We start from the raw sequence: 25788 nt of genomic DNA, 5'->3' as shown, positions 1-25788 counted from the left end.
CAACGTTACTGGAGGTACAGCCAAAATATGATTAAGAAGTACAAATGTCCTGCCAAAAACCTGACTGCAGTCTTTGCTTGCATTTACGTACAACAGTCACAGCAGTGCTGTATACAGCTCAGTGCCTTCTGACAAAGTGGGCTGCTATTGTAAATAATTGGTCGGTAGGTCCTTATGTCACAGCAGTGAAGAAAACGCAGTAGGCGTACCGAAAATGTTAGCTTCTCTGTCCCCTCCCCCCACCCCCCCCTCCCCGAGCACCATTTTAGGACAGAGGCAAAGCTTCAGCAGTTTCAGTTTCCGGCTGACGGATCCCACTGATTGTTCCTCCCAGAGAAAGTGGGGAGAATCAATTAAATAATAGGCAGAGATAGTGGGGAGTGACATGTCACACGGTGCCACAATAATGACTGTAGATTGCATGACATAATAGGAGATGAGTACCAGCTTTGGCCACACAGAAGGAAACAAATCTGCTCTTAATCTCTAGGGTGTTGAGGCTCCGCGAATAGCTGAATATTAGATCAGGCCGCACCTGTGACTGACTGCACAGCCTGACTCATATCTAGAATATTCTGAAACAGCGCAGACTTTCAAGATTCAAGTTGAGAACAGAGCGAGTATTTATTTGGCTTGCCCATCCGTACATCTTCGGTGACTTTGGGTGTCTGGGATGGTGTGGTGACTAATGGTGTGATAAAACAAACAATTTGTCAATATCAGCATGGGTTTTGCCCGTACCTCTTCGGCTGTAGAGCAGGTGCCCCGTGTAATTGCTGTCATGTCTCGCTAATGATAGGGTGCTGTGAAAAATGGCCGCTGCAGTTCTGTCTTAAGCCCATAGACAAATCCCCTGAACCAATGGGTAAGGCAAAGGTATTACCTACTGACATTCCATCACCCAGCCCGCCTTTCAAATTCACATTCAACATCATGCTGATTTGCTGTTTAACTGATGTAATGCTTTCACATTAGATTACAGCATGAAACCAGCACGTGAGGGGTGGCCACCTCTGGCAGTTCAGGAAGATGGCGGCTCCTTTCTTGGGCTACGGTGTGTCACCTATGCATGATACTCTTGCACGGCCCAACAACAGGCCAAGATACTAAAATTAATTGCTATTATATTATTAATGGTGCAATTTGAGCTGGCTCAAAGTACTCTATTAAGGTTTCATGAAGATGAGAATGAGGAATGAGAAAAAGTGTTGGCTGCAAAGGTGTCTTAACTGGAGGAAAATGATAATGTCGACCACTTAACTTTTTAGTTAGCGTAACGTAACGTAATGTAAAGTGATGGTGAAACCCCCGTAAAAGGATGAGGTCTTGGTCTACGGCTTTAAAAAAAACATAAAGGCAAATGGTTGCCATGGGGATTTAAAATTCCCCCCCCCCCCATGACAGACTTGGTGGCATCGCTGAGACGTGCCACGGAGGCCGGCTGCGCACGGCGACGGCCTCTTTTTGACGGCTGGGAAACTGTTTTCTGAAAAGGTGAGGCAATGTCCCGTGGACTCGGAATCCATCAATGCCAGCCACCTGAACCGCTTCCTCGCCGATAACCTGCATGAGCAATGAGCTGCAGCCAACACTGCGGCACAGCGGGAAACCCCATTAAAAACTCCTTTTTCATTTCTTTCCATGGGGACTTTGGCATTCAAAAGCTCCTCCTATTATATTAAAGGGGATCTACTGTCTCGGAGCACTTCAAGTTTGCCTAACAGTTACTACTGTAAACATACCGTCTAACTCAAAAGGAATAACACGCTTTCTGGAAAAAGGTCAGGAAGTATTAAATGAACACCTAAAAGACATTAACTCGGACACACTAAATTTCCAGAGAAAATTTGTCTCTCACCGGGTACGTGGGGTATAAAATATTTCATCAAAGTTACAGCGTTATCAGCGACTGATTAATAGTGCAGTACTGCAATCCTGCTCCACATAAATTGGTTCTGTCTTTGCGGTTGCGCGCGCATATTTACTTGATTTAGCTTTGAGCACCTCACAGGCTGATGCAGCATATGTTCCGAGCTCAGGCACTTGCCATCTCCAGCCCGCATGAAACAATTAGCCCCACGGACGACGGAGCGGAAAAACCGGCTTGATCGCATCTGCCCCGTTGGCGTGCGTTTGCCTCCTCCTTTTCCAGACCGGGCCGTCGGAGAATCGGTTATGCGCGTCCATTTCAGGCTCCGCTGGCCCCTGCAATCGACGTTCGGCGAGGCCCGGGCCTCCCTCGTCCAGACGGGGCTGGCGGAGGTGGGGCTAGTCGTGACGATCGCCGATGCGAGGCCTCCGCTCGGCCGGTGGCACGCGTGCCAAGCAGTTGTCATGGAAATGAAAGAACGAGGCCACGTCTGTCCGGTTCAGATGGCCACGTCCTCGCCAAGACGGAGGCCGAAATGGAGCGCCCGGGCGAAAGTAACATATGTCGATTCTCGACAGAAAACGCGGCGGAGGCCATCCTCCCCGAGACGGATGAAGCTGTGCCCGAGGCTGGCACAAGGCTTGTTGACAAAGCAGGAACAAAAAAAAAAAAAAAGTTTTGTTGCATCTTAAAAGATAGAACTCATCACAATGAATTAAAATGAGATGTCGTCTTTTCTAATCACACAATATACGATGCATCCATTCATGGGCTTTTCACATGCATCGTTAACTCTTCCGTTTTACACTGGCAACAGGCAAACCAATATCAATAGGCCCCCAGTGCAAACACAAACCAAAGGGACGTGACAGAAGTACAGCGCGTCAGATTTGTTCATTCTGTTTGACAGGTAGCAACATGACAGGCAGCTCAAACAGCTTATTATAAATTATAGGATTCATTTTGGATGGGAGGAGCTGCAGGCATGAGTCTGTACTCTAAACCCAATTACGCAAATTTCAGAAAATGTTGACAGTATACATTTGTCAAATTTTAATGATGATTCAATGCTTTTCACATCAATACAATGTTCAGTAGATCCTGAACCAAACTAATCCTGGTACTTTCAATAGGGAGCTGACATGTAATTAAGACTGATATCGTCAGGTATTTGCAATGGCCATACATCTGACTTTGAAAGTGCATATTGTCTACCCTCTCTTCTACTCAGAGCCTCACTAATTACAGCAATTAGTTAATCATTCATGTACCGCAGAAACAACCATTTGTTAAGAAGTGGCAATCACAATCAGGAAGCTATATTACGAACCAACATCTGTATTCGAGCGAACAGATTGCATCGGCGTGTCACATCATCTGAAACTGCTTTACATACCGGCGACGGCTAAGAACACCGACAGCTACAAATAGATCCGACAGCTACCGTCTCCGCTAATGTGCTGACGCCGTACCAGTGCCGATGGTAATGAGGATAAAACACGGAACTTTAGTCACAAGCCCAAAAGACTGGCGCACGCACGACTCCGTACCGTACGATGCAGCAGATCACAGAGACTGGCTAATGAGACAACAAAGGCACGAAGAGAAGCCCCTAGAGTCATCGGCAGGAGTGGGGAAACATCAAAGACCTTTCCCATGACGGCGCAAGCTCTCTCTGAGCCGGTGAGACGGAGTGCATCGGTAGCTGGTACCATCGTGTCAGTAGAGAGGACGTGAAGGTCAAGCTACAGAGACATGGACACCTGAAATTCCCCTTACGCAACAGTTTTTAAACCACATTGTTGCTCTGAGTGTGGAAGATTTTTAAAAAAAAAATCTGAATTTGGTATGGTACTGAGGCACCATAAAGCTGGAATCTTTATTCAAAATTTAAATTTCTCCTCAAAGTTTTAAAAAATGATTAACACATTCAACAACAGAAACAAAATTCTAATGATAGTCATGCTTGGTTCTGATTTCCTTTGTGCAACTGTAATCAGACCAAGGACAGCTACGAGAGACTCATCAGTAAATCTGCTGTGAACACAAAGTGCCTAATGGACTGCAGTGTATGCATGAAAACTGAATCTCAGTCTACTGTAACCGGCAATAATGCAAGCTGGAGTACATGTTCTGTCGTTTTCATGAAACTTCAGACAGGAGGGCCGTATGGTTGAAAGTGGCAGTGCAGTCCATTTGCTGGATGCTTTACTGAAGAGTGCCACACACTGCGCCATTCCTCAGTCCGCCATTAGGATGACAATGGACCGATTTCAGGGTCGGGGGAGCGGTGGAAAAACGGCCCACAGACAGGGGGAATGGGTCCCGCAAAGTGATTCTGAGACGAAACCATGGAAACGACGTGCCAAATTGCAGTTCCTGGACACGTCCCTCCAATTAACTCCAGGGATGGGGAGGGAGGGGGGGTGTGGGGGGGAAGCACAATTTGTCTGTGGTCATGATTGACAAGGCCGCCTGTGCTCTAAACGAAATGCTTGGGAAGGAGTTGTAATCACCCGGCGCAATTATATCAGCTGTCATTATATCATCAGCCGGGGCCCGAACGGGAAGCCTAAATGGACTGATTGGCAAACATGACGGGACGGGTGGAGAGGAGTGACAGGGACTGTAAGTGCACAGGGGAAAACAGCTGGTCTCATCAGATCAGGGCAGAGTGAATCACTCGAGCCTGCGCTCCGTGCTTTTCCCGCTGGTGGCACCCCTCTCCGCACAGGGGGACATCTTACAGGTCACCGGGCCTCACTGCAATTAGCTAATGCCCCAACATTAGCGGTACCGCGTCGCCGTTGACCTCCAGATGTCTCGGGCATCTACTCCGCACGCATTTGCCCCTTTGAACGGACGCGCTGCACATGAATAAGTCCTCTAGCGTTACGCGGGTGGCAGACGGGGTTAGCTACAAGCAGAGAGGGCCGTGCAGTGCCCTCTGAGATGCAATGTGCTGGTCAATGCAGGACGTCGCATGTGATGATCAAATCAGAACAGAGCCACGGGCTGGCAGCTCAAAAACCCCAAGAGTATTGCCCTTATCTGACTCAGCCACGAGAACCAGGAAATGGGACAGGCGTCTTTTATTTCTCCTCTCCAAAGGAGGACGGTCTGCCATCACGGACACTGCAAAGGGGCCCTCGACTCTGTAGCGTTTTGTCTAGCCCCATTTCCTCAGGAATGAAGGCGTGGGGATCCTGCACCCTGTTCACACAAGTCGAGTCTGCGAGGTTTCGAGACAGTCGTCTGACGACGCGAGGTCAGCAAATCTTCCCCGAACCGAGTACCGTACAGAATGTGCAGACTGGTTTTGAAAAGGATTAATAAGAATTTCTTCAAGAAGAAAAAACAAGTCCAAAAGTGCAATGTAAGTCTTTTCAAGGAACAAAAAGATATCTCTCTGTCGAGGCAATCAAAAAAGTTACCCCTGCCCAGGGAACTGGAAAAGCCTTGTCCCCATCAGCTAAAGACAATCTCGCTGGCCCACTAACCGTACTTAATGCTTTCAGTTAAAGCCAAAAAATTAGAGATAACACAGTGCCCTAAGGCATAGTGGAGGGATGTGGGATTTAAAAATTAAAAAAAGAACTGTCCAGTCTACCATTTAACCCCTCTGTGGGGTGTCAGAGAGACACATAAAACCTGGGGCTGGAGCGGTGTCTGGGATTTCCTGGCAGTCCTGGCAGTACCCCATTGGTACTGACCCCAAGCCAGTCCCTGGACCAGAAATGAAAGCCCTCTGTCCATTTAATTCAGCCCAAAATCCTGGTATGATGATCCGGGCCAGGTACGTTTTTACAATGAGCAACAACCAAGTATTCCGATTGAACTGGGAGATACAGCATTAACCTCAGCCAACATTGGCCAATCCAGCACTGCAAACACACCCTCCTTATCTTATGGAGATGCTGAGCTTTGGGTGCCCTTCCATGCTGACAATCTATTATTTGAGTCTTTAAACAGCCCCAGCGATCGGGACATTCAGCTGGAGGTATGATTAAGTGCAGGTTAAGTATATAGGGCACTGTGGGAGCCTCTGATGTTGATAATAACACCACTTCATAAGACCACTTAACACCTGGCTAAAAATGTGCAGCAGAATGTAGAGTGTGAGAGGATTCCTATCAGCGGCAGTCCTAACAGCACATTTCAAAACCATCACATCCTATGAGCGGTTTCACCGGGTAAACCCTAAAATGGATACAAATGCATAAAGAGGAAAGATAAACAGCACTGCCTGGGCCCTACAACTGACCGCAGCCACAAAGCCACAAGCAAAGTATAAATAATGATCTGTGCTCCACGGTAGGACAGGAGTCTGGCATGCGCTTGTGTCCTATATAACAAGAGCGCCTGCATTCAGTCCACAGAGATGCCTGTAAATACTGAAACACAGGACACTAAAAAGCATGGACCCAGTGGATGCTCAGTGTGTGCAGACGAACATTTCATCATTTTCCTGTGTTCCTCTGCTGGCTTTCACCACAGATGGGTTTCAAACAGAGACTCCGTGTTGGCGTGAGGGGTGAAAAAAAAAAGTCCAACCATTTTAAGCACTTTGTAAAGTATTTTTTTAGGCAGTGGAAGTAGCTGTGCTCTCTGCAACCTCTTTGTGGGGAAGATGGCTCTGTAAACACCTCCACTATATCCCTGTGAAATAAGCAGCCTCATCCTGGTTCCTGGGCTCTCTCACACATCCATGGCTGCACAATGCTAATTCTAACAGGACGGTCTGCCTCTTCATTACTAATGGATAATCACCAGAGAGGAATGCTCACTAAACGACTGCTTAATACCGCCACTCAACACTAATATTGCCGTCTTCATAATGACTGCATGACGGTTGGGCACAGACTGTAAAACAGGCAATGGGGTGAAAAGAGCTTTCAGATATACTTCATTTATTCCTGGGAGAAGGGACAACTGTCTGTGTGATTGCCATCAATTTACAGTAAAGTCGTATCTAAAAGTGCCCGCATCATGCTGCACTAAAGCATTATCCATACCTTTGCCTCTTACTGTCAATGAAATCAAACTCTGAGCAAACAAAACGCAATCAAATCTATTCAGAACAAAAAGGTTGTCTGTCCACCGGGGGGGGGCCGAGTCAAAGCACGTTTTTGTACAGGGACACAGAACTGAATTATCATCGCAAACGCAAGACAGAGAGGCAGTACGACAGGCTGACATGCAGGGAGACGGGACCTCAATCAGTCCTTGGTAGCCAAACAGACATATATGCACCGAACGGTCCCGAAAGTCTCGGCCGTACCAACCTTGCCTGGGCACTCCTGTTACCCTGGGCCATCCGTCAGCACCTGAGCGGGAGGATGCTGGGAGACAGCTCTGTCCTCAACGGATTATGACGTCCCAGATTATGACTAAGCATGCACCACTTAACTTAATGGTCCTCTCCACTGTTCCAGGTGCAGGGAACATGTCCTACAGTGGTGGGATAATTGTGTAATTGGGTGGGTAAGAAAGTGATCTAAGAGCACATTCCCCTCAAGCCTCCTCCAGCCCCCAAAATTAACAGTGTGTGACACCGTGACCCCTTCCACTCAGAGGAGAGCAGAATTTCACCTCTTAAAAGCGGAAACAGTTGGCCAAGGGGGGAAGCCAGCACCTACTGTAAGAGAGGTGAGGGGCGATAATGTGTTGATGACCTAAATTCACCCCAATTCAAGAGACGTTAATGCCTTTCCCTAGCAGCCAAAAAAACATTTGCCCAAGCTTCATGCCAGGAATCGACATTCTTAACAAAAGTGGATTTTAGACTGACCTCTGACAACATCCGATTTGAGAGTTACGCATGGAGCAATTCGTGAACATTGCTGATAAGGAAAGATACCTTTTCCAATATTTGCAGGTCAATGTAGATAATGTCTCCATATTAAAAGTAGTAAGTCCATCTGAAAAGTGCCCAGCTTCATCACCAACTTTCTTGTGTAGTGCATCCTCCTCCTCACAATGCTTTTCCCCCACCATGATGAATCACGCACTATATATACTTTTTATATCTTTTTTTACATATTTTCTTTTAGTGCACCCAGTAGGTGTAACATTATGCTGTGGAATAGCTCTTAAAGGATTATATAACTTCATTTGCTGACGTTGATGAACCAGGCATTTTCAAGCAAGCTGAATGTTACATCTAGGCAAATGCAGAATGGCTAACGTGGACTGCTTTGACACAACCCTCTCTTTTTTCTGTGCTGTCCCTATAATGATGGGGACTGCTTGGACACAAGCCCCTCCTCTTCCTGTGCTGTCCCTGTTAAGGGTATGGCTAACGTGGACTGCTTTGACACAAGCCCCTTCCCTCCTCCCGTGATGTGACTGTACCTTTCATCTCTCCCATGTCCAGGGTTTTCCCCAGCTGCTCCAGCAGGTCGGCACGGGCGGCGTTCTTCTTGTGCTTCTTGCCATCGTAGTGCTGCTGCGCCATGCCCGGATTGTTGAACCAGGCGTTGCACAGCTGGCAGTAGCGATCCGAGTCCCGGCGCTGCCGCGGCGAGGTCACCAGAGACATCTCCGGGGGGGTCTTCACGGGATTTGGTGGAACCTCTGCAAGGAAAAGGGCACAGGTCACGGGTAAAATAACAGCAATGGATCGCGTTGTACGCATTCTAGTGGCTATGTATTTTCCTCCACAGTTGGCATGTAAAAATGGCCAAAGCAGCTGACGTGACAGAGGAGGAGTTGGTAAGCTAACGTGGAACTATAATGAGCGACGATCAAAGCTGTGGTATCGCTCCGGCTTTGGCTTCACGGCTACAGCCCGTGAGTAATGCGCTGTTATCTCCATCAGGACCCTGGAGAGGAATGCCTACATTGCTCTTGACAACGAGGGGGCCCTCGGTACAGGAGACGAGCCCTGCTCCACTTACTGCTGCCCACTTAAACCCTCATGCATGGGTGCCGCCATTAGCAAGGAGCCTACATCCCAGCGCACGACATCGCGTCGGCTTGATAAGTTTAAACGCTCGAGCGCTCGGCACCACCCTTCAGAAAGGGAATGTTTAAGCAAGACCCGGTTAAGAGGCGTCCTCCCCCGCTTGGCCCCCGTGGCCGCTAGGGATTGTGGGACGGTCGGCGACAGCTCAGTGAAAATCACAGCGGAGGGCGTCTTTACTCTCCCTCATGAGGCTCCTGGGCGCCTCAAAGCGAGAGTTCTAATCACAGCCGAGAAACCTTCAATTAAAAAGGGCAAGAACAAGGAGGAGCGGCTCTCAGGGTGCATAATGTTCTAATGCTAAATTTGCTCCTCTGTCTTGTCAGATAAGACACACACGATGAAAAGACTCCTTAATGCTAAAGGGAGACGAGCATCCCGTTCCTCCTGAACTTTAAAAATGAACAGCTGTCACAGGAGCACAGAGAGTGCCGGAAAAAGTGACTTCTGTCTAAGAAGGCTGGATACTTCTGCCATTCCCTGCTGCATTTCAGGCTTTTTCAGAGCGGCTCAACCTTTCTGTGTACCTTTAAACCTTTAAAATTCACCCTCTATCTGATAGCTATCGAGCGCCACGATTTTGTATCATCGACAGAAACTCAAGTGCTGCTGGGATTTCATCGAGATAACATTCTGTATACCCAAGTTTTTTCCCGCACTGTCGTCAGGTCTATTATGCAGTGTCCTTCAGGCAAGGCACATTAGTTCTGCATGGCTAAAAGAATCCAGGGAACTGAAAACAATAGGACAGGTAGAATAAAGCCTTTGGCTTGCACAAAGGAGTTGTGAAAGTCAAGCAGTCTTAACGTACTTTGTTCCCCACTTTTGTTTTGACTCTGAAGGTAATGGTGATATGGCAACTGAGCAGGTGCAACAGACAGTATTTAATTGGAACAATTAACTGCCGCTACTAGAGCAATGAGCTAGAAATCTAAGTGACGGCAAGAATTAAGTGGTTGTAGGAGTTGGAATCAAAAGGTGTGAAGTGCACAGATTTTGTGGAGGAAGACAATAAGTGGGGCTGGACATCATCTGAGTAGTACATGATTAATCACAAGATAAGAAGTGGTAATTACATAAAGATGCTACTTGTCTTTTTCAGGCCCAAAAAACATTCCTCTGGCACAGGGAAACTGGTCCAAACTGCATGGCTAATTGAAGCATTCCAGATTCCACACTGAGCAAATGAGAAATATGTTCCTGGAAGCAATGAAATTAATGAGATGTGCCTCAAGAAGCACTAACCTAATGCGATACCTAATCTTCATCGGCAAAAACACAAGGTGATTAGTTTCTCATTTTCTAGTACCGAGCAGTACCAAGGACTTTATGCTGTGTGTATTGTACAGAACAAAACTCGCAGAGTAATTGTAATTTGATTTGGGGCACATCTTCACATGCACCATTTTGACAGAGTAACATCAAGAGTTTACTTCCTGCTGAGGAAATCACATTAAAATTCAACAAAAGACATTCATTATCAGAAGAAATGATATTGCCAAATTGAAGCAGTTACCACGCGCATTAGCGAGTCACAAAGCCCTTTGAACACAAATATCACCAAGTGAGAGGGATTCTGTGTCGGTGGATAAGCATTCACAACAAGAGCATCTACCTATTTATAGCACGTAGACGAAAAAAACCTTTAGTGTTCTTTGTTCCATCAGTAGTCTCAAAAACTTTGATGGTAATTGATCTTTTACGGTTATTGATATAATTGATGGTGATGGTTTCTGTCTCACTCTTTTCTTACTATCTGCTTCCATGTACAGATACTATGCCACTGTACAGCTGATGTCATTAGGAAAACTCATTTTTCTTTATAATTGCTTGATCAAACAGGACATATGGAGGGTTTATTAGGCATGGCTTGAGGTTCTGTTCTGATTGCACAAAGACTACTCTCGCTCCCTCTAAACTGATTCAAGTACTACTGGAAAACACAAAGAGCGCTGAACAAAAAGAGATACTGAAGTGGTACAGAAAACGTTAACAAATATTTCAATTTTGTGGGCTTCTTTTTAAAACCTCTGTCATTGCACTGAGAAACTGGGAAATTTCATTCAACTTCCTTCAGCTCAACATTTCATAGCAATAAAAAGAATTAAATCCTTTGCTGTTAGAGTGCCACTTTGAAGGTTAGATACAAAATGGCATGATGGCAACTATTAAAATAAATGATGAAAGCTGGACTTCATCCACACATTGACTAGTCATTGAATTCATCTTTTTCAGATTCCCCATTTCTTTTTATTTCTGAATTAATTGGCCAAAGGAAATAAGAAATGCTTGTGAAAATTCAGACCAGGACCAGCTACAAGGCATAAAAAAAACTGTGAATGACTTGGACTGTCAGCTTTACTACACGGTGGATTTTAACACAAGTTCTGGTTTGGACCAAAATATCTATCATTGCATTGCCTTTTTTGAATTTGTAGATTATAGGAAAAAAAAGCAAGACTGAGGTGTGATTTGTTATAATCTAGAACAGTCATTCTTTATTTAGCTTCTGGTTACTTTTTTCTGCTGCTTTTATTTATGTTTTTTGTAAATCCTGCTTAAAAGGGGTCGACCGTGAGAAAGGGAACAAGCTGAAATATTCCGCACACAGTTGAGTTTCTGGGATAAGCTGGCATCAGCGCTGTGCCTTCTTAAAAGAGAAAAACAGGAGAAATAATCGGAATGGCTCTCCAGTGAAGGTGCAGCTCCAACGGGACCCCAGACTCCTCAAAACAAAAACAAAAAAGCAGCGGCGTGTCTGGGGAAGCGCAAACCCAAACAATTGGCCATTGTCTCACGGGGCTCCATTTTGAAGAGCTATTCAAAATCTCCGAGCCTGAAGGACCGCTGATAGCCGCGGTGCATCCGAGCCTTCGCGGAGCGTTCAAAAATAGCCCGGCAACAATGCATTCGCAAGACAGCGATTGGCTGAGGTCCAGGGCCCTGATCCAAGCCACGGCGGCCAGTCCTTCAGGAAAACTTTAACGGCTGCACGGAGGGACTGAGGACAAAATTTTCCGCGTCTCACTGCGCCGTCTGTGAAGGCTTGCGATGGCCGGCTGCGGCAGGAGCAGCAGGAGCAGCAGCAGCAGGAGCAGCACTCTCGCTCTCTCACTGGAGGGATTTGTTCCACTTGCCTGGGCGGAAAAGCCCCTTCAGTGTGCGTGTCTGCTGTACTACAGTGATGCCCATCTGGTCGTGCTCTCTAGTGTGGGGCCTCGTGAGGTCCTTTCCTCTGGAAAATAATCAACACGATGCTACATCTGCCATTTAGGATGATAAATTAAATTATCATATTAGCTACTAATAGTTAATGCGATTCTTTGAAAGCACACACACATCCTCGCCATGCCATCAATTGACCAGTCATGATTTTAATAAATGACAGCACTGCTTCTAAGCACCACCCAGTGACTTTTGTCAACAAAAGTCACTGGAGGCGATAATCCAAAAATTTGTCAAAGCTGATAATTTCAAAGGAAACCATCAATCAAGCATTAGTTCCTGTCAGCAGCTTTGCTCATGGAGAAAATAAACTGTGCAGAAACTTTTAAGTACAGTAGTGTGAAAAGATCTAAAATCATGACTGTAAAAATTAAGCCATAGAACGCTATTTCATGGCAACTCAATGCACATAATGCCAAGGACCATTAGGCATACTCAATATAATTTCACTGGTGGGTACATTATCTATTCCAGCGTAATTATAGCTCAGAAATGGGGCCATCATTGCCCCTTTTTCTACCACAAATTAAGTTTTTTGTCTTCATTTTCTCCACACTGTAATGCCAGAGGCCTTTATTGCAGGTTTTCCATTTTTAATCAACTGTTTACACTCACAAGACGTTGCCAAAGACTCAGAGCTCAGAACCTCAAATAAAACTTTCCCTAATGCGACATTTCACAGCAGGGGGGCAAACCCCTTTTCTCTTATTTGGAAAGTGTTATTGCCCAACAATTTACAACATGGCAGGGCTTTCATTTAGAAAAACAAGCTTGATCCCCCATCTTAGACTCACTTGGACCTGGTGTCCACCATCTCTCAGTCATCTGATGCCTGTGAAATGATGAAACTTTAAAAAGTACAAATAGCAGACACTGTGGCCATGAACGCTGATTTTTCATACAGCATATCTAAAAGAAAGTTATACAAATCCCTGTAAGAGTTGGATTGCAGCACGGGTTTAGGGAACATCACTATCAATCACATTTTACATTTCCATTTTAAAATTTACTTTGCAATAAAAAACGCACAGTGACATGTGCTTACAGTACATGACACCTGAGTTTTCCTTAAGTATGCCCAGAAGATGAATGTGCTGAGATGAAAATAAATATTTTAGATTTTTAGGAAATACAAAAGTTCTGATGAATTCAAGGGAGCAGAATGACTAATGCAGCAATAAGACAGCACAACACTGAATGAAATAATCCTTATTGATCACACAGGCTGTTGCACATTTAATGACTATCATCCCAGTCTGGTGCGCTTACGTTCTTTCCCTCATTTCTTGCAATGAAATAAAGCCAAATGGCTTTTGGCTATAATACATCATCGAATGTTCAAATAGGCCGATGAGTCACAAGACGGACAGCAGGAAGAGAAATGAGCATCTCGCAGGAAACCTCATGCTACATCTGACCCATTCACAGTGGTTCCCCATTAGAAAGTCATTTGATTCTAACCAAACCGCGTACACAGAATCTCACACCCAGCGTTGAGCTATCACGACGGATGCATAAAGCATCTGTTGGATGGGAACAAAGGGATGGAGGTGCTGTGCGTCAGCGCAGTCATCGGCACCAACAACTCCCCTTTTCGGGCTTTCGTTCCCCCTTTCTCGCAGCTCTGTTCGGAGGAGTCTAAATATTTTCTCAAGGCTAAATCTGCGGCTTTGAGAAAGTATTTATCTTGAGAATGCATGCCTTGCAGACCCGGCGGGGGGGAGGGGAAAGCTAATCTCTCAAAGTTCCCCGAACATGCGCTATAGGGACGTCCCCTCAGATAAGAGCTTAGCTGCAGCAGGCGGCACGGGCGTGCAATATCAGGTTTGTCCGCACCAGATATGTCTCCTGGTACTGTAGTGAGGGATGGCTTTCTGCTGTGTGACTGCACCGGCAGCTCAAGGTTGTGAGGATTCTGGGTCTAAAGCACGAGGGCGATACCTCGCGTTTGCGTCTGTCTCCCTGCTTTCATGTCTAGATTTGACCACTACACGTGTCACTACAGCAGATTTGATAGATGTCCGATGATATTTTAGACTGTTGAAATAAATATGTCTATACCACCACATTCACACCGTGTCGCCTCGTCCTCTTCAATCTCAGCTCACAAAAGACCACTAGCTGCTTTCTCTCACTAGGTGTGCCACAAATGACTCTCTGTGGGTTCATCCTGCATGGTGTTTTCTTTCTCCATACTCACTAAATTGCACTGGAAGCCTTCATACAGATAAACACAGTGGATCTGCTACATGACTCATCAGTGTTCCTTCAGCCACACTCTCAACGGACATCCCTGTACAACTCATAGTGATGGCCTTAATGATGGTTGATGGATGAAGGAGAACAGTCAGATTTATCTTGTGGTGTCACTCGTATTTTGTTACACTCACAGTCAATCCTTCAAATTCTCACTCAACATTATCAGCGATTAAGTTGTCAGTTTAGCCTTTGCTATACATGCCTAGGATGATGCATAACATTATTATTATTACTATTATTATTATCAAACTTATTTTGACACATAGTTGGATAATCATTCCTAGAATCAACATGTCTGCCTTTAATGACACGACTGCTAAGAAGTAAGATTCTGAACTGATTGTTAATCTAATGAATAATGCTAAAACGGGAAATTGGAACAGAGCCTGTTAATTCCAAGAGGACCTGGCAACGTTGCTTAAACTAAATTAAAGTAATTTATGTTATTATTTATAGCAGCCAGTATTTAGTTAAAGATGAGAATTGCAATACTCAGTGAGCACTACCACCAGCACATGGAAAAGCAGCACACTCATTAACCAGGATATTAGCTATGCACACTTTTGATTGCATACAGGATGCAATTACATCCAAAATGTTTATAGTTTACTGTGCCTTTAATGGAAAAGATTTGGATTAATATCTGTGTATTTTGAATTAATGCCAGTGAGAAGAGGAATGGGTCACAGAAGAATTTTTTGTCATACTGACCAGTGCTAATCTTTATGATTTACATGAAAATGCACCTCCACAATGAGCATGTGTGACAGATTCTCTTTGCACAGCTCTCACTGTACTCCCAGTGGCTTTGCTTTGGAGCGAGCGGAAACAAAATCCTTTCTTCTCGCTTATTGACCAAACTCATCTGAAACAACAGGGTCTCCGTGGAGACGGCCGCCTCGACGACCGCACTTCGCCACTCCACTAACCCTCCTTATGCAGAAATCAATAGCTCCGCTCTTCAGACAGCGCTGAAATCTGCCAGATTTATCTTCCCGACATTTCCCATTCACTGCAGATAGATCACCTGCTCACGCACCGGTACAGCAAAACCGTAATCGAGTTGGAAATTAAAAAAAAAAAGTTTACAGCGCTTATCTATCAGGGTGAAGTGACAGGGGAGGAGAGGGGGTAAACTCTCTTTGTTCCGTGCCGAAAAATTCACCTTTGATGAATTGCATTTGGATCAAAATCTTGGACTGCCTTTCAGTTTTGTAACGACATACACAGATTCTAAAATATGCTTGACCAGAAAGGAAATGTTAAATAAAGGCTCTCTGATATTATATATATTATGTAGGAGACATACGTTGAAATTTTTAGATTGGGGGTGCTTTTGACCTCCTATCGAGTTGGGGGGAGAGCCGTCCTGTCTGATGCATGCAAGGGTGTCAGGGAGATTGATGGCTGTGTCTCCTCTTCCCCAGTCGGGAGTTTTGCCATTTCCTGTTTCAAACCGCCAGTCACAGATGGTGCAGCTAATGACTGAATCTGTCAGCACTGGGAAGAGAGGAGAGGCAGTCGCTGGAGTGTCTAAGTTAAACACTTTTTAAGAATCCTGGGGAAAGTGGAGTTCTGATTTCGAAGCTGCAAAGTCGTGACAAAAACATCAAACTATTTTCCGGGGCAACTCAACCCTAGTCGAAGAGAAATGCTTTCTGCATTATTTAATTCAGGCCAGACGCCTAATCTCTAATCTCTAAAATTAAAAATGTTTGTGGGCATGGACTGGAACAGTATCATCTTCCCTCCACAATTTTCAGTAAAGTCACAGTGAGTGGAAACTCCCAGAACTATCTCCCTTAGCAACCCACTATATGCGGTACCTACCTGTATGATTTTAATCATGACAGCTTCTATAAAAAATTCAGTGCGCTGTGATTGCAAACAGTGCAGCGCCATTATCTAGGACGAGACAGCGAATCCCCATAAAAATCTAAATTTGCACATCCAATTAAACAGCCGCCCAAGATTAAATACTCCGACGTGAATACGGTATTTTAAATACCCAGCGAGCTCTCAGGGCGCCACGCAATAATGTGCTCAGCCGTTTGATTCATTTCAGTTGCCGTCCTCTCTGGTGTGTTCCTGGAAGGCGTTCATTGGACAAATGAACATTCCGGCAGCTGATGCAGCGATGTTCAGAAACAAACACCCCGCAGAGACGAACTGCAAAAGGGCCAACGACCGTAATGGCCGAGGACGGCAGCGGAGAGGCATCCCTCGTCACTTTGGGGAGGCACTAATCGCCACCCTCCTGGCCCCGCCATTGGTTTAGGTAGTTTGAGAGGGGTTTCTGCTGGCCTCGAGCATCAATCACACACTGCAAGATGAGTTGGTTAATCACCCCAGCTGAAACTGGATGCTGTTTACCTCTCTCCCTCCTTAAAGTTAAATGATATCCAGCTCAAACACATGAGACACCTAATCTTCGCATAGGTTGAGGTCCAATGTACACCTAGACCAAGGGGGACATTTTGGCAGGGGGGACCTATATGTATAAAGGGTAGCAAAGATCTTAAAAAATACTCTCTACATTTAGTCACAGACAAACTGTGAACTGGACATACTGTACACACATGCACACACTCACACACACACACACACACACACACACACACACACACACACACACACAGCCTCGCCATCACCTAGAGCCACCACTCCCCCACCACCACCCCCTCTCAGAAGGCTTCCGGCCAGTCACCTTTTTTTTTCTTTTTTTCTCTCCATTCTTTTCTCTCGCTCTGTTTTTATCCAGCCGCGGCGGCACATCAACTTTCTATGGGGCTTTCAAGCTCTTCTTTTTTGGGTCAATTATCACCTGGGGCGGGCTGACAGAGGACACTAATGTGCAATGAAAGGGTGACACAACACGGGCCTTCCATGGGCTCGCCCCTGATACCGCAACCCTGTCATGTGAAATGACATTAAAAAGGAGAACGGGGGCCGTGTCCCTCAAACACAGTCTCTGGAAGACAAATAAGCCTAGTGCCCAGGGTGAGAAAGGGTTAGAAAGGTCTCTCATGCACATTCTCCACACTAATGAAGTAAATAAAGATATTTTGCATTTACACAATTCATTAGCCCTGTGTCACAGCGATGTGGGAACGCATCAACACAAGCATGCACACACGCACGCTAATAATGAGGACTGATAGTTCACTTGCAATTATTTCATTATAACCATAAAAGGTCGACTGAACTGCGGGGGCAATTTTACAAAGGGGATTTGAGAGAAAATACTCCTGAGATTTAAAAATGAAAAAGGGATTATGTAAATCTCACATCTCCTCAGAGGTAGATCAACGTCTTTGCATTTCTCACAAATTAGTGAAACTGCAGATGCTGATGTACCATCTAAACAGCACAGCTCAACACCAATCATTTTAAATTACTCTTACAGTGCTGCATTGCAGCAAAAAGTGCTAACTGGTTAATTATTACGTACATATATCTGCATTAATGCACATTAAATTTAACCGCTTAGTAACAACGTGGACATTTGTACAAAGGGAAAGAAATGAATATGCTCAGATGCCATGTACTGTATATTTTCAAACCCATTTTTAAAGAAATGGCATGCTTTATCTGAACCCCATGTCTATTATTATTAGTTGTGATAATGTCAGTTTGTATTACACGAGACTCCCTCTATAAATGCTTTACTGTCACAATTATTTATGCTTTTGACCAAGATTTACATATTTACATAGACAGAATTCCACATGCACTTCTTGATATGGAAGTATGTATATCTTTTGTATGCGCATGCAAGACCCATTGAAGGGAGAGATGGGACTACATTTCTCGAACACAGCCACATCCATTCCCACAAGATGCAGTAAATGCCATTATTGCAACGGAAAGTAATGCAACACTTCCGGATCCTTGCATAGCGGCAGGTGTGCAGGTTTGGGGGACCGTAGCTGATTACAGAACGGATTATATTGCCTCACTCTTATAGCAGCCTCTCGGGCCCTAAGGCAGCGATGCCACTGATTGTTTAAGAAGACCCCTGCAACACGGATCCCGCTGGGCTTCCGCTTGCAATTTCAAAAGGTCGTTGTTTAAGATAGCATTCCATTTTCACCCGCTGAGGCTGTCTGGAATACTGTCTGCAACAGTTAACGAACAAAAAAAAAAAAGAATAAATAAAAAATTAACCACACACTATTATTTATGCAGCTTGCTAAAGACCAAATGCTACGATAATATAATTTGTTCCACAGGACAAGGGTTTGCCAATATCTCACACACATACCGACCAAAGGTTAATTCTTTCAGAGGAGGCATCTATAAATAAATGTTGTTAATAATGCGGTCTCAGGTGTGCAGCCGGGGTGTGAATTGCTAATAAAGTAAAAGTGCTTTTCACTTCAAGAGTTCCCTTGTTGCTGGCTTTCATTATGCTCTGCACTGCCAATTTGTTTACTGATTTTGGGGGGGTGGGGGTGGGGGATGGGGGGTGAGCAGCTGCTGTGGTCCACAATGGCGGCCAAGTTTTCTCTGCCCCGAGGTCTCCAGAGCTGTAATTAAATCTAAATAAGCCACCCGCAGATATGACGGACCTTGATTCGCCAGCCGACACAAGCTGCACCCCCCCCCCCAAAAAAAAAAGACGCATATTTGGCATCCCCGAACACTGCCTGCACCTGCTGCCGTGTTCACGGAGTGGGGGGGGGGGCGGAAATACTGGTAGCTGGCTGTATATCTAACAAATGTTAGATGCATTGCAGTGCTTCACAGTAAATAATACAATTATTTACATTTCAGCTGTTTACAGGTTTGCACCTTCAAATTTTACAGCCTTTTACCGTAAAATTCATGGTCTTTTTTGTATCAGAACATTGCACTGTGCTGAAGTCCTTGTTAGAAGATAGTCTGCTGAAACGGTTGCAAGTGCCCATTTGTCTGCTCAGAGCAGGACTCTGCCAGCCATTCCATCTCACGCAAACAGATGTCGGTAGCATGCCAAAATGTTTGGCAACGGCCAGGCAGAACGGCATGGCACCTGGGGCCTTTGAGCTGAGAGTGCACGCCCGCATGACAGTTTGGCCCGTCCGCTGACACGGTTGCTAATTTAGCAAGTTTGCAGGTTCCTCTCTAAGCACTGGAAGGTAGTAGCTCAGGGGCGGGTACAATACAAGAGACACAGCTGAGGTGTGGGAATTACCAGGCAGGGCTGACCTTCCAAATGCAAAATGAGGTACTGCACTGAAAGTAACACAGGCAGACCAGCATATTACACAAATCTCAGTCCAGCCACTTTAATTAGAAACAAGTTCCTGATGTGTTTTTAGGTGCAGTGATCACTGAGGCCAGCTGCAGAACCCGGCCAAATGGCACCAAAAATGTTTTTTAGGCAGTAAAAAAAAAAAGACTCAGTTTCACCTCCCCACTGTATACACACACACACACACACACACATATACAGGCACAAGGTGTACCTTTTCCATTGATGGCGGGAGGCTCCCCCAGCAGTAGCTTTAGCCTCTTGGCATGGATCTTGCCCTGGTAGTGGGACTGTGCCACCACTGCTGAGGTGAAGGACATGTTGCACAGCGTGCAGCACTTGTTCTTATCCACGTCCCCCTCGTCAGTGCCCTGACGAAAGAAACACACACACAGGGTCAATGTGAATGTCAGCACAAGAGGTGCAAAGACAGCAACGCACACAAACAAAAAAGGACATTGCATTTAGCCGTCTTCACTCATCTTGCGTAAAGGCGTTTGAGGCACCAAAAATACTAGAACATGATGAACTTCTGAGAGAACTTTATCACATTTTGGTGCCTCAAAAACACTCTTAAGCGAGACAAGTGAAGCCAGTTGAATGGACCGGAAAATGATGCTTAACGAGGCTCCCTTTGACAGCTCGAAGAGTCACGGGAGACAAGGCCAAGCATCGCACCGCCCAGGGTACTAACAGATTCCCCCTCAAACGGCCGAAGGAACCCGGGCGCTTGAGGGCAAGCTCAACTGCCACGGCTCCAGAAGACTGCGCTCCACTGCGGCTCCCCACCGAATTTCTCATTTAGTTCCCCGCGGGAAGCAAATGGGTGCAATCCTGCGTTTAAAAAAAAAAAAAAAGCGGCAAGCAGGGTGGAATGACTGCTGATTGTTTGGGGCGATCCCAGCGATTCCATCTGTGCTGGCTGCTACCGGGCCCGTTAGCCCACAGCACAGCACAGAGTGAGCGGGGGAACCTGCCATGGTAGATTGATGCGGGGGCTTTTTGCAGAGGGGGAATGAGAGTAACCAATTAAACCCACCAAGTCTTTCCTATGCGGGATCATATTCTTGGATGAGCTAGCTTTGCGCACAAATTCATAGGCAGAAACATGAACATTCCTGTGCTCCCTGGAGCCAAATGTCCATGATGGATGTGCCTTCTTTGAGGATTTAAGACCAAAATGCCTGAAAGCCTATTGTCAGGATTCATCTTTCTTTCTATATTTCTTTCTTTCTTTCTTTGTGATATGCTTCCAAGTTGAAGGCTATTGCAGGAAGACTATAAAGTTCCTCAGTTGATTGGTTTGGAAACCATAGCCTATAATCTTTGCAAACTCATCGAAAAGCAGTATTTCCTTTATTTATTTCTTCCTGTTTTCTGTTGGCAGCACTGCAAAACATTGGGTAGGATTCAATCATCATCTGTCCCCAACTTTGACAAAAACACTTTTTTCCCCCACAAAACCAGTTTGGCGAGTTTGGGATTAAAACTAACTCACCAAACTCAGTTTGTGAAGAAAAAAGTGTAATGCCTGCATTTACTTGTAGGTCAAATTTAAGGACAAATGCGAAATCAAATACAGGCCATAGGCTATAAATATGTGTGAAAGAGTGTATATTTACTATCGCTCCCGATATGAATGTTAACCAGCTTTCAGACCAGTATATGCTACTCAAGGATCATGGAATTTGTTGTGCATACTGTGTCATTTCATTTCCCTCCTAAAAATGAACGTATTTGATATGGATTTCATCATTCTCTATATTGTCTATCAATCTACTTTTTGACATACATACAAAATTAGATAATTTCCAAAAATTGCTCAAATCAGGTACACTTTTTGGTCATAGTCATTGTCCACAACAACAGTGCAAATAATACAGTTTGTCCTCCCTTGTAGATAGACGGTAGGTTTGTGGCCACCATGCGTACGGTATGGAAAAAACACCGCGACTGCCAGTTCTCTTCTGTTACTCATTCAATGTTTACATCTTGCAAAAGCAATTCACTGCAATAAATCTCAATTAGCAGTTGGCAGGGCTTTATGTCATACCAGCCATATTGTGTGTGCACAAAATACAACATTTTCTTGGTTGAAAGCGATTTCTCTTTGACTCACCGATTCAGCTTTAATTCACAAAGCTTCAAGTCACGCGTAGTGAATTAAACAGGTTTTCTCATGTGGCATGGCCACACTATTGCATTACTGTAATATATGCAGACATGCTTGAAAGAAAAAAACCGCAGAATGTAGTGTGCGCGTTATAAGAACATTAGCTCCCCGCAGCGTACGCAGAAGCCGAGAAGCAATGCACCTTGCTGCTTAGAAACTGCGGAAGCATCTGCGCTCCCTTTGAAAGCTGCTGTGCTAAGCTGAGATTTTTGAATCCCCACTGCCCGGCGCTGAGGGCAGGGTCTGACACTCGCCTGAACGCGGCAGAAATGACTCATTCGGTGACACAGTCCGTCCTTTTCTCATGACCTTATTCCGTCCTTCGCAGTCCCAAAAGCACCCGCTGTCCCCGTGCCAGCTTCTTCACCGGGGCTGAACCACACACTGTCTCATCTCCCTACATCTGTATGCAGAGGTCCGTGGGGGTGTCTGGCCGATAATGAAATAAATAACAAAAATCCAATCAGAGGTACTGTATCAGGGAGCTATGTGACCTCCCCCACCACACCTCCTCCCTTGGCCTTGAGTGCCAAAATGGGAGAAAATATCAATTCCAGGGAACCAGGAGACCGGGAATGAATAATCAGCTGATATTAAATTTGGGCTGAAGTGACTGCACAGAATGACTCAGCCAGGCTGTCTCGGGCAGAATGGACATTGCTTACAGTCATCTGCCAGGAGAGAGTGTGTAAGATTTCACCTAAAACAATAGTGCTATCACATGATGACAGATGGTAAAGGGAAGTGAGGAATGAGTCTGTCACAGACTGAAACTTTAATACATCTATTTTGGGTGGTTCTTGGCGGAGCATAGCATCTACCTACTTTTCCTTTTGAGAAAGTGAAACCGAAGTTTAACTTTATTTATTAACTTTCTCAGGTCAGTTTGATGTTTCTTGGCACATTTTCAACTTTTAAACTTAAAAAAAAATGTGAATAATAGGGAAAGCACAAATCTACACATTTTCTGTCACCAATTGGTATTATATTTGCCTTCCCAGAAAACTCATAACTCTTCTGGAGCACAACTGATCTAATCTCCAGAACACATATAGTTAGGCATTCCAAATCCTGAAACTGCGCTGAGAATAATTACAGTGCGGTGCATTTTACAAATCTGTAACCCAGAGAGATTTGCTGTATTTCCGCAAAGGCCTTCCTATTTCTCATTCATCTTAACCATAACATAAAAAAACATTTTGATTTGCAAGCAGAAAATTTACTTTACTGTCAGTGTCAGCCCCGCACATGCTCATCGTTGCCCAAGAAAATCTGAGTGAAAGCACAACTCTCGCCTGCTTGTACACCCGCGCTATAAAAGAAGATGTACGATGTGTTGCTGGATTGCACTCGTCCGCTGATGTAAACATCGCGGTCCGTTTTACGATCTCCATTAGCGCGGGAGCCCCGATTAGCCTTGGCAACGGCTTGTGCACCGGGGGATTTGGAGAGAGCCCCGATTCCGCTATAGCATTGAGAGAGCGCCGGTTTCTTCTGGGCCAGGAAACGCACTCAACTCCTGCTCATCTCCCCCAAGGGCGGATGAAGGAAGTAGGACAGCGGAGCGGAAGAGTGGCTGAGAGGGAAAATTTGCGCTTAATATAGAACGGGACGCCGGAGTCTAATACCGTAGCGGGCCGTGTCTGGGACGGTGCAACAGCCCGAGCACAAAATTCAGGAGTGCTTTCACCTCTCGCCCATTACCCGATTTGACCCTACACAACCGTGATGCAGAAGTACTTGCCTAAGGCAGAAGGAAAACATAAACCCCAGTGCGTGGCATGCGGGTTTGCCACCTGAATCTCTGATAAGAAAAACAATATGAATACAGTGTCTAGAGACAAAATAGCTTGTTGTAGGAGCTCATTGAGCCCAGCTATAATTACCTAATTGCTTCTGTAAAGGCATCATGATTTGTAACCGCCATCTCAATCTCTTTAACAAGAGAAGACAATCTGAGGTCTTTGTCTTCAGTGATGAAACGGCAGATTCTGAATACCAGCTTAGCTGGTTAGTTAATTAGATGAGCAAGCAATTGGCCATATGAATTGTCATTACTCGCAATGCATTGGCATTTCATGTTAAATTAACGTAAGGAGAAGCACAAAAGAAATCAATTGGAAATTGCTGTACTCTGCAAAGAAAAAAATGCTTACCAATCTTAAAATGCCAATGCAAAAAAACTGATGGCAGAAATTCTTCAAGCGGGGCAAAAACTATACTGCTCTAGCACATTGGGTTTCGCACCATAAATAAACCAGCTTTTAAAGAGGCCTGGGACAGAGGGAAAGAGAGGGAGAGAGAGGAAAGTACTATATTTGACTTCAGGAAGGAAATTGACCTGACAAATATACAGACGAGCATTCAGAGCGTCTCTCAACTCCCAGCTCAATGAATGGGATGACAGGCAGCTCTACCTCCGAGTGTGTGCTTCCAGGATGAGAACCTCCACTCAGAGGTAAAGATTTACCCTGCGGTTTTGTGCCGCTACTGTTTGTTTGAGCTAGTGAAGAGTGCCAAACACCTTTTTCTTTTTAACAAAAAGCCTTGCCTTGGATTTTTTCTGGGTTTTCAAATTTATGCTCTCTTGACAGCTGCAACTACCAACAATTCCATGCGAGAAAAGCACAATTCCAGCAGCCGAGACAGCACTATACTTTTTTTCCTCAAAAGTTTTTGTGTCCGTGTTTCGGCAAATTACACACAATAGTGACCCCAAAATGTTTCTAGGTGATTGCATTTATTTGTTTCTCAGTCACAATGCTAAAGATGCTGCTCCTTCAATGCCAATTTTTCATTAATGTGCTAAGAGTAAAAGAGGTGCCAGTGAGCCTGGGGAGGGGTTCCCTCTTGAATCAAACAGGGCCACATGATACAGTTCTGTGACTGTAGTTGTGCCAGTGCCCCAGAAAGCGACTGTCCTGAATACTGCTCTGGCTCTATTCATTTTTAACTGAAAAGTTAAATGGGGGCAACTCAAGGATACCTTTGGGAATGTACGTGTGTGAATGATGCTGCAAGGTCAAAAACACTATTAAACAGCAGCTTAAATAATTTAAAAACCACATTGTATACTTAGTATAAATATTCCTTATGTTATAGGGGCACAGTTAGCTATTTAGATTAACTGCATTTCAAATTATTATTTCCCATTACATTGCAACCCCTCACCCCCGCTCAACCATAACCATCTTTCGCTGCGAAACACCCCAGGACCCATGATTTATTCAGAAGAGAAAGAGAGAGAACAAAATATCGCATGAAATCTAATTATAAATGTAGGAAGCGGCGAGAACAGAGACCGATACAGATTAGCTCTCGGCGTCATCTGAAAGCATTAGCACGCGCGGTTCTGGCTCAGCCACCGCAATGCAGGTGAGTCGTGCCAGGGAGCCGTTCGCACGGGTGTCGTAGCGGGGAGGAGAGGCTGCGCGACGCCTTTTCTCCTTCGCACCCTGAGACGCCGCGAAGCGGGCGCGCTACACCACCTCATCCCTCCGCACCTCCTCGCGCGGCAGGCTGCTCGAAACAGCTCATTATCCTGAGGAGATACACGAAGAACCACCTATTGTTCTCGGGGGCTGCATTAATACGGGGAGCGAGGGTGAGAGGATATTTTTAAAAACGGGGAGCGGCGGAACACCTCAGCTCAGCCATCCCCAAATGTAACCTTTTACTTTTAAAGCGGCGGTTCATTAAGGCCTGCTTAGAATAGCCGTGAGGGTATGGCTGAAAGGGCAATCCGAAAGAGGGCTGGAAACCATGCAGATACGGATGACCATCACACACAAAGAAAAAGAAAAAAAAAGCTCTCTCTTTTGTGTCAGAGTGCGTGACGAGCGCTTTATTGAAAATTCATAAGTTCAGGGACGAATCCATTTTTCTCTCCACGTTTCAAAAACCTCGAGCTCACCCACGCTTAGCTCACTCCTATCCCTCGTCCGCTGCATGCCTCCCTCCAAACTCCCAGACACGTGAAGCTTCGCAGAGCCAGTCAAGCCTTACATAATCCTCCCTGCATATTTAAAACAATGACAGGCACTGGGTCCAGGTCCTGAGTT

The 25788-nt window shown here is 45.2% G+C and overlaps 1 protein-coding gene across 1 annotated transcript in view; it reads right to left on the bottom strand.

Annotated features, from left to right (window-relative positions):
- LOC135264924 (zinc finger matrin-type protein 4-like) overlaps positions 1-25788 on the bottom strand; it is an 87527-nt gene that overhangs the window by 15060 nt on the left and 46679 nt on the right. Inside the window, exons 4-5 of the mRNA XM_064353952.1 lie at positions 19769-19925; positions 8225-8446 (exon numbers count right to left, since the gene is read on the bottom strand). Coding sequence (XP_064210022.1) covers positions 8225-8446; positions 19769-19925 — 379 coding nt within the window. The remainder of the gene's footprint in view (positions 1-8224; positions 8447-19768; positions 19926-25788) is intronic.

Source organism: Anguilla rostrata, chromosome 10 (assembly GCF_018555375.3).
Source record: "Anguilla rostrata isolate EN2019 chromosome 10, ASM1855537v3, whole genome shotgun sequence".
In the NCBI taxonomy this organism is placed as follows: Eukaryota; Metazoa; Chordata; class Actinopteri; order Anguilliformes; family Anguillidae; genus Anguilla; species Anguilla rostrata.
This window is presented reverse-complemented; position numbering and strand designations above follow the sequence as displayed.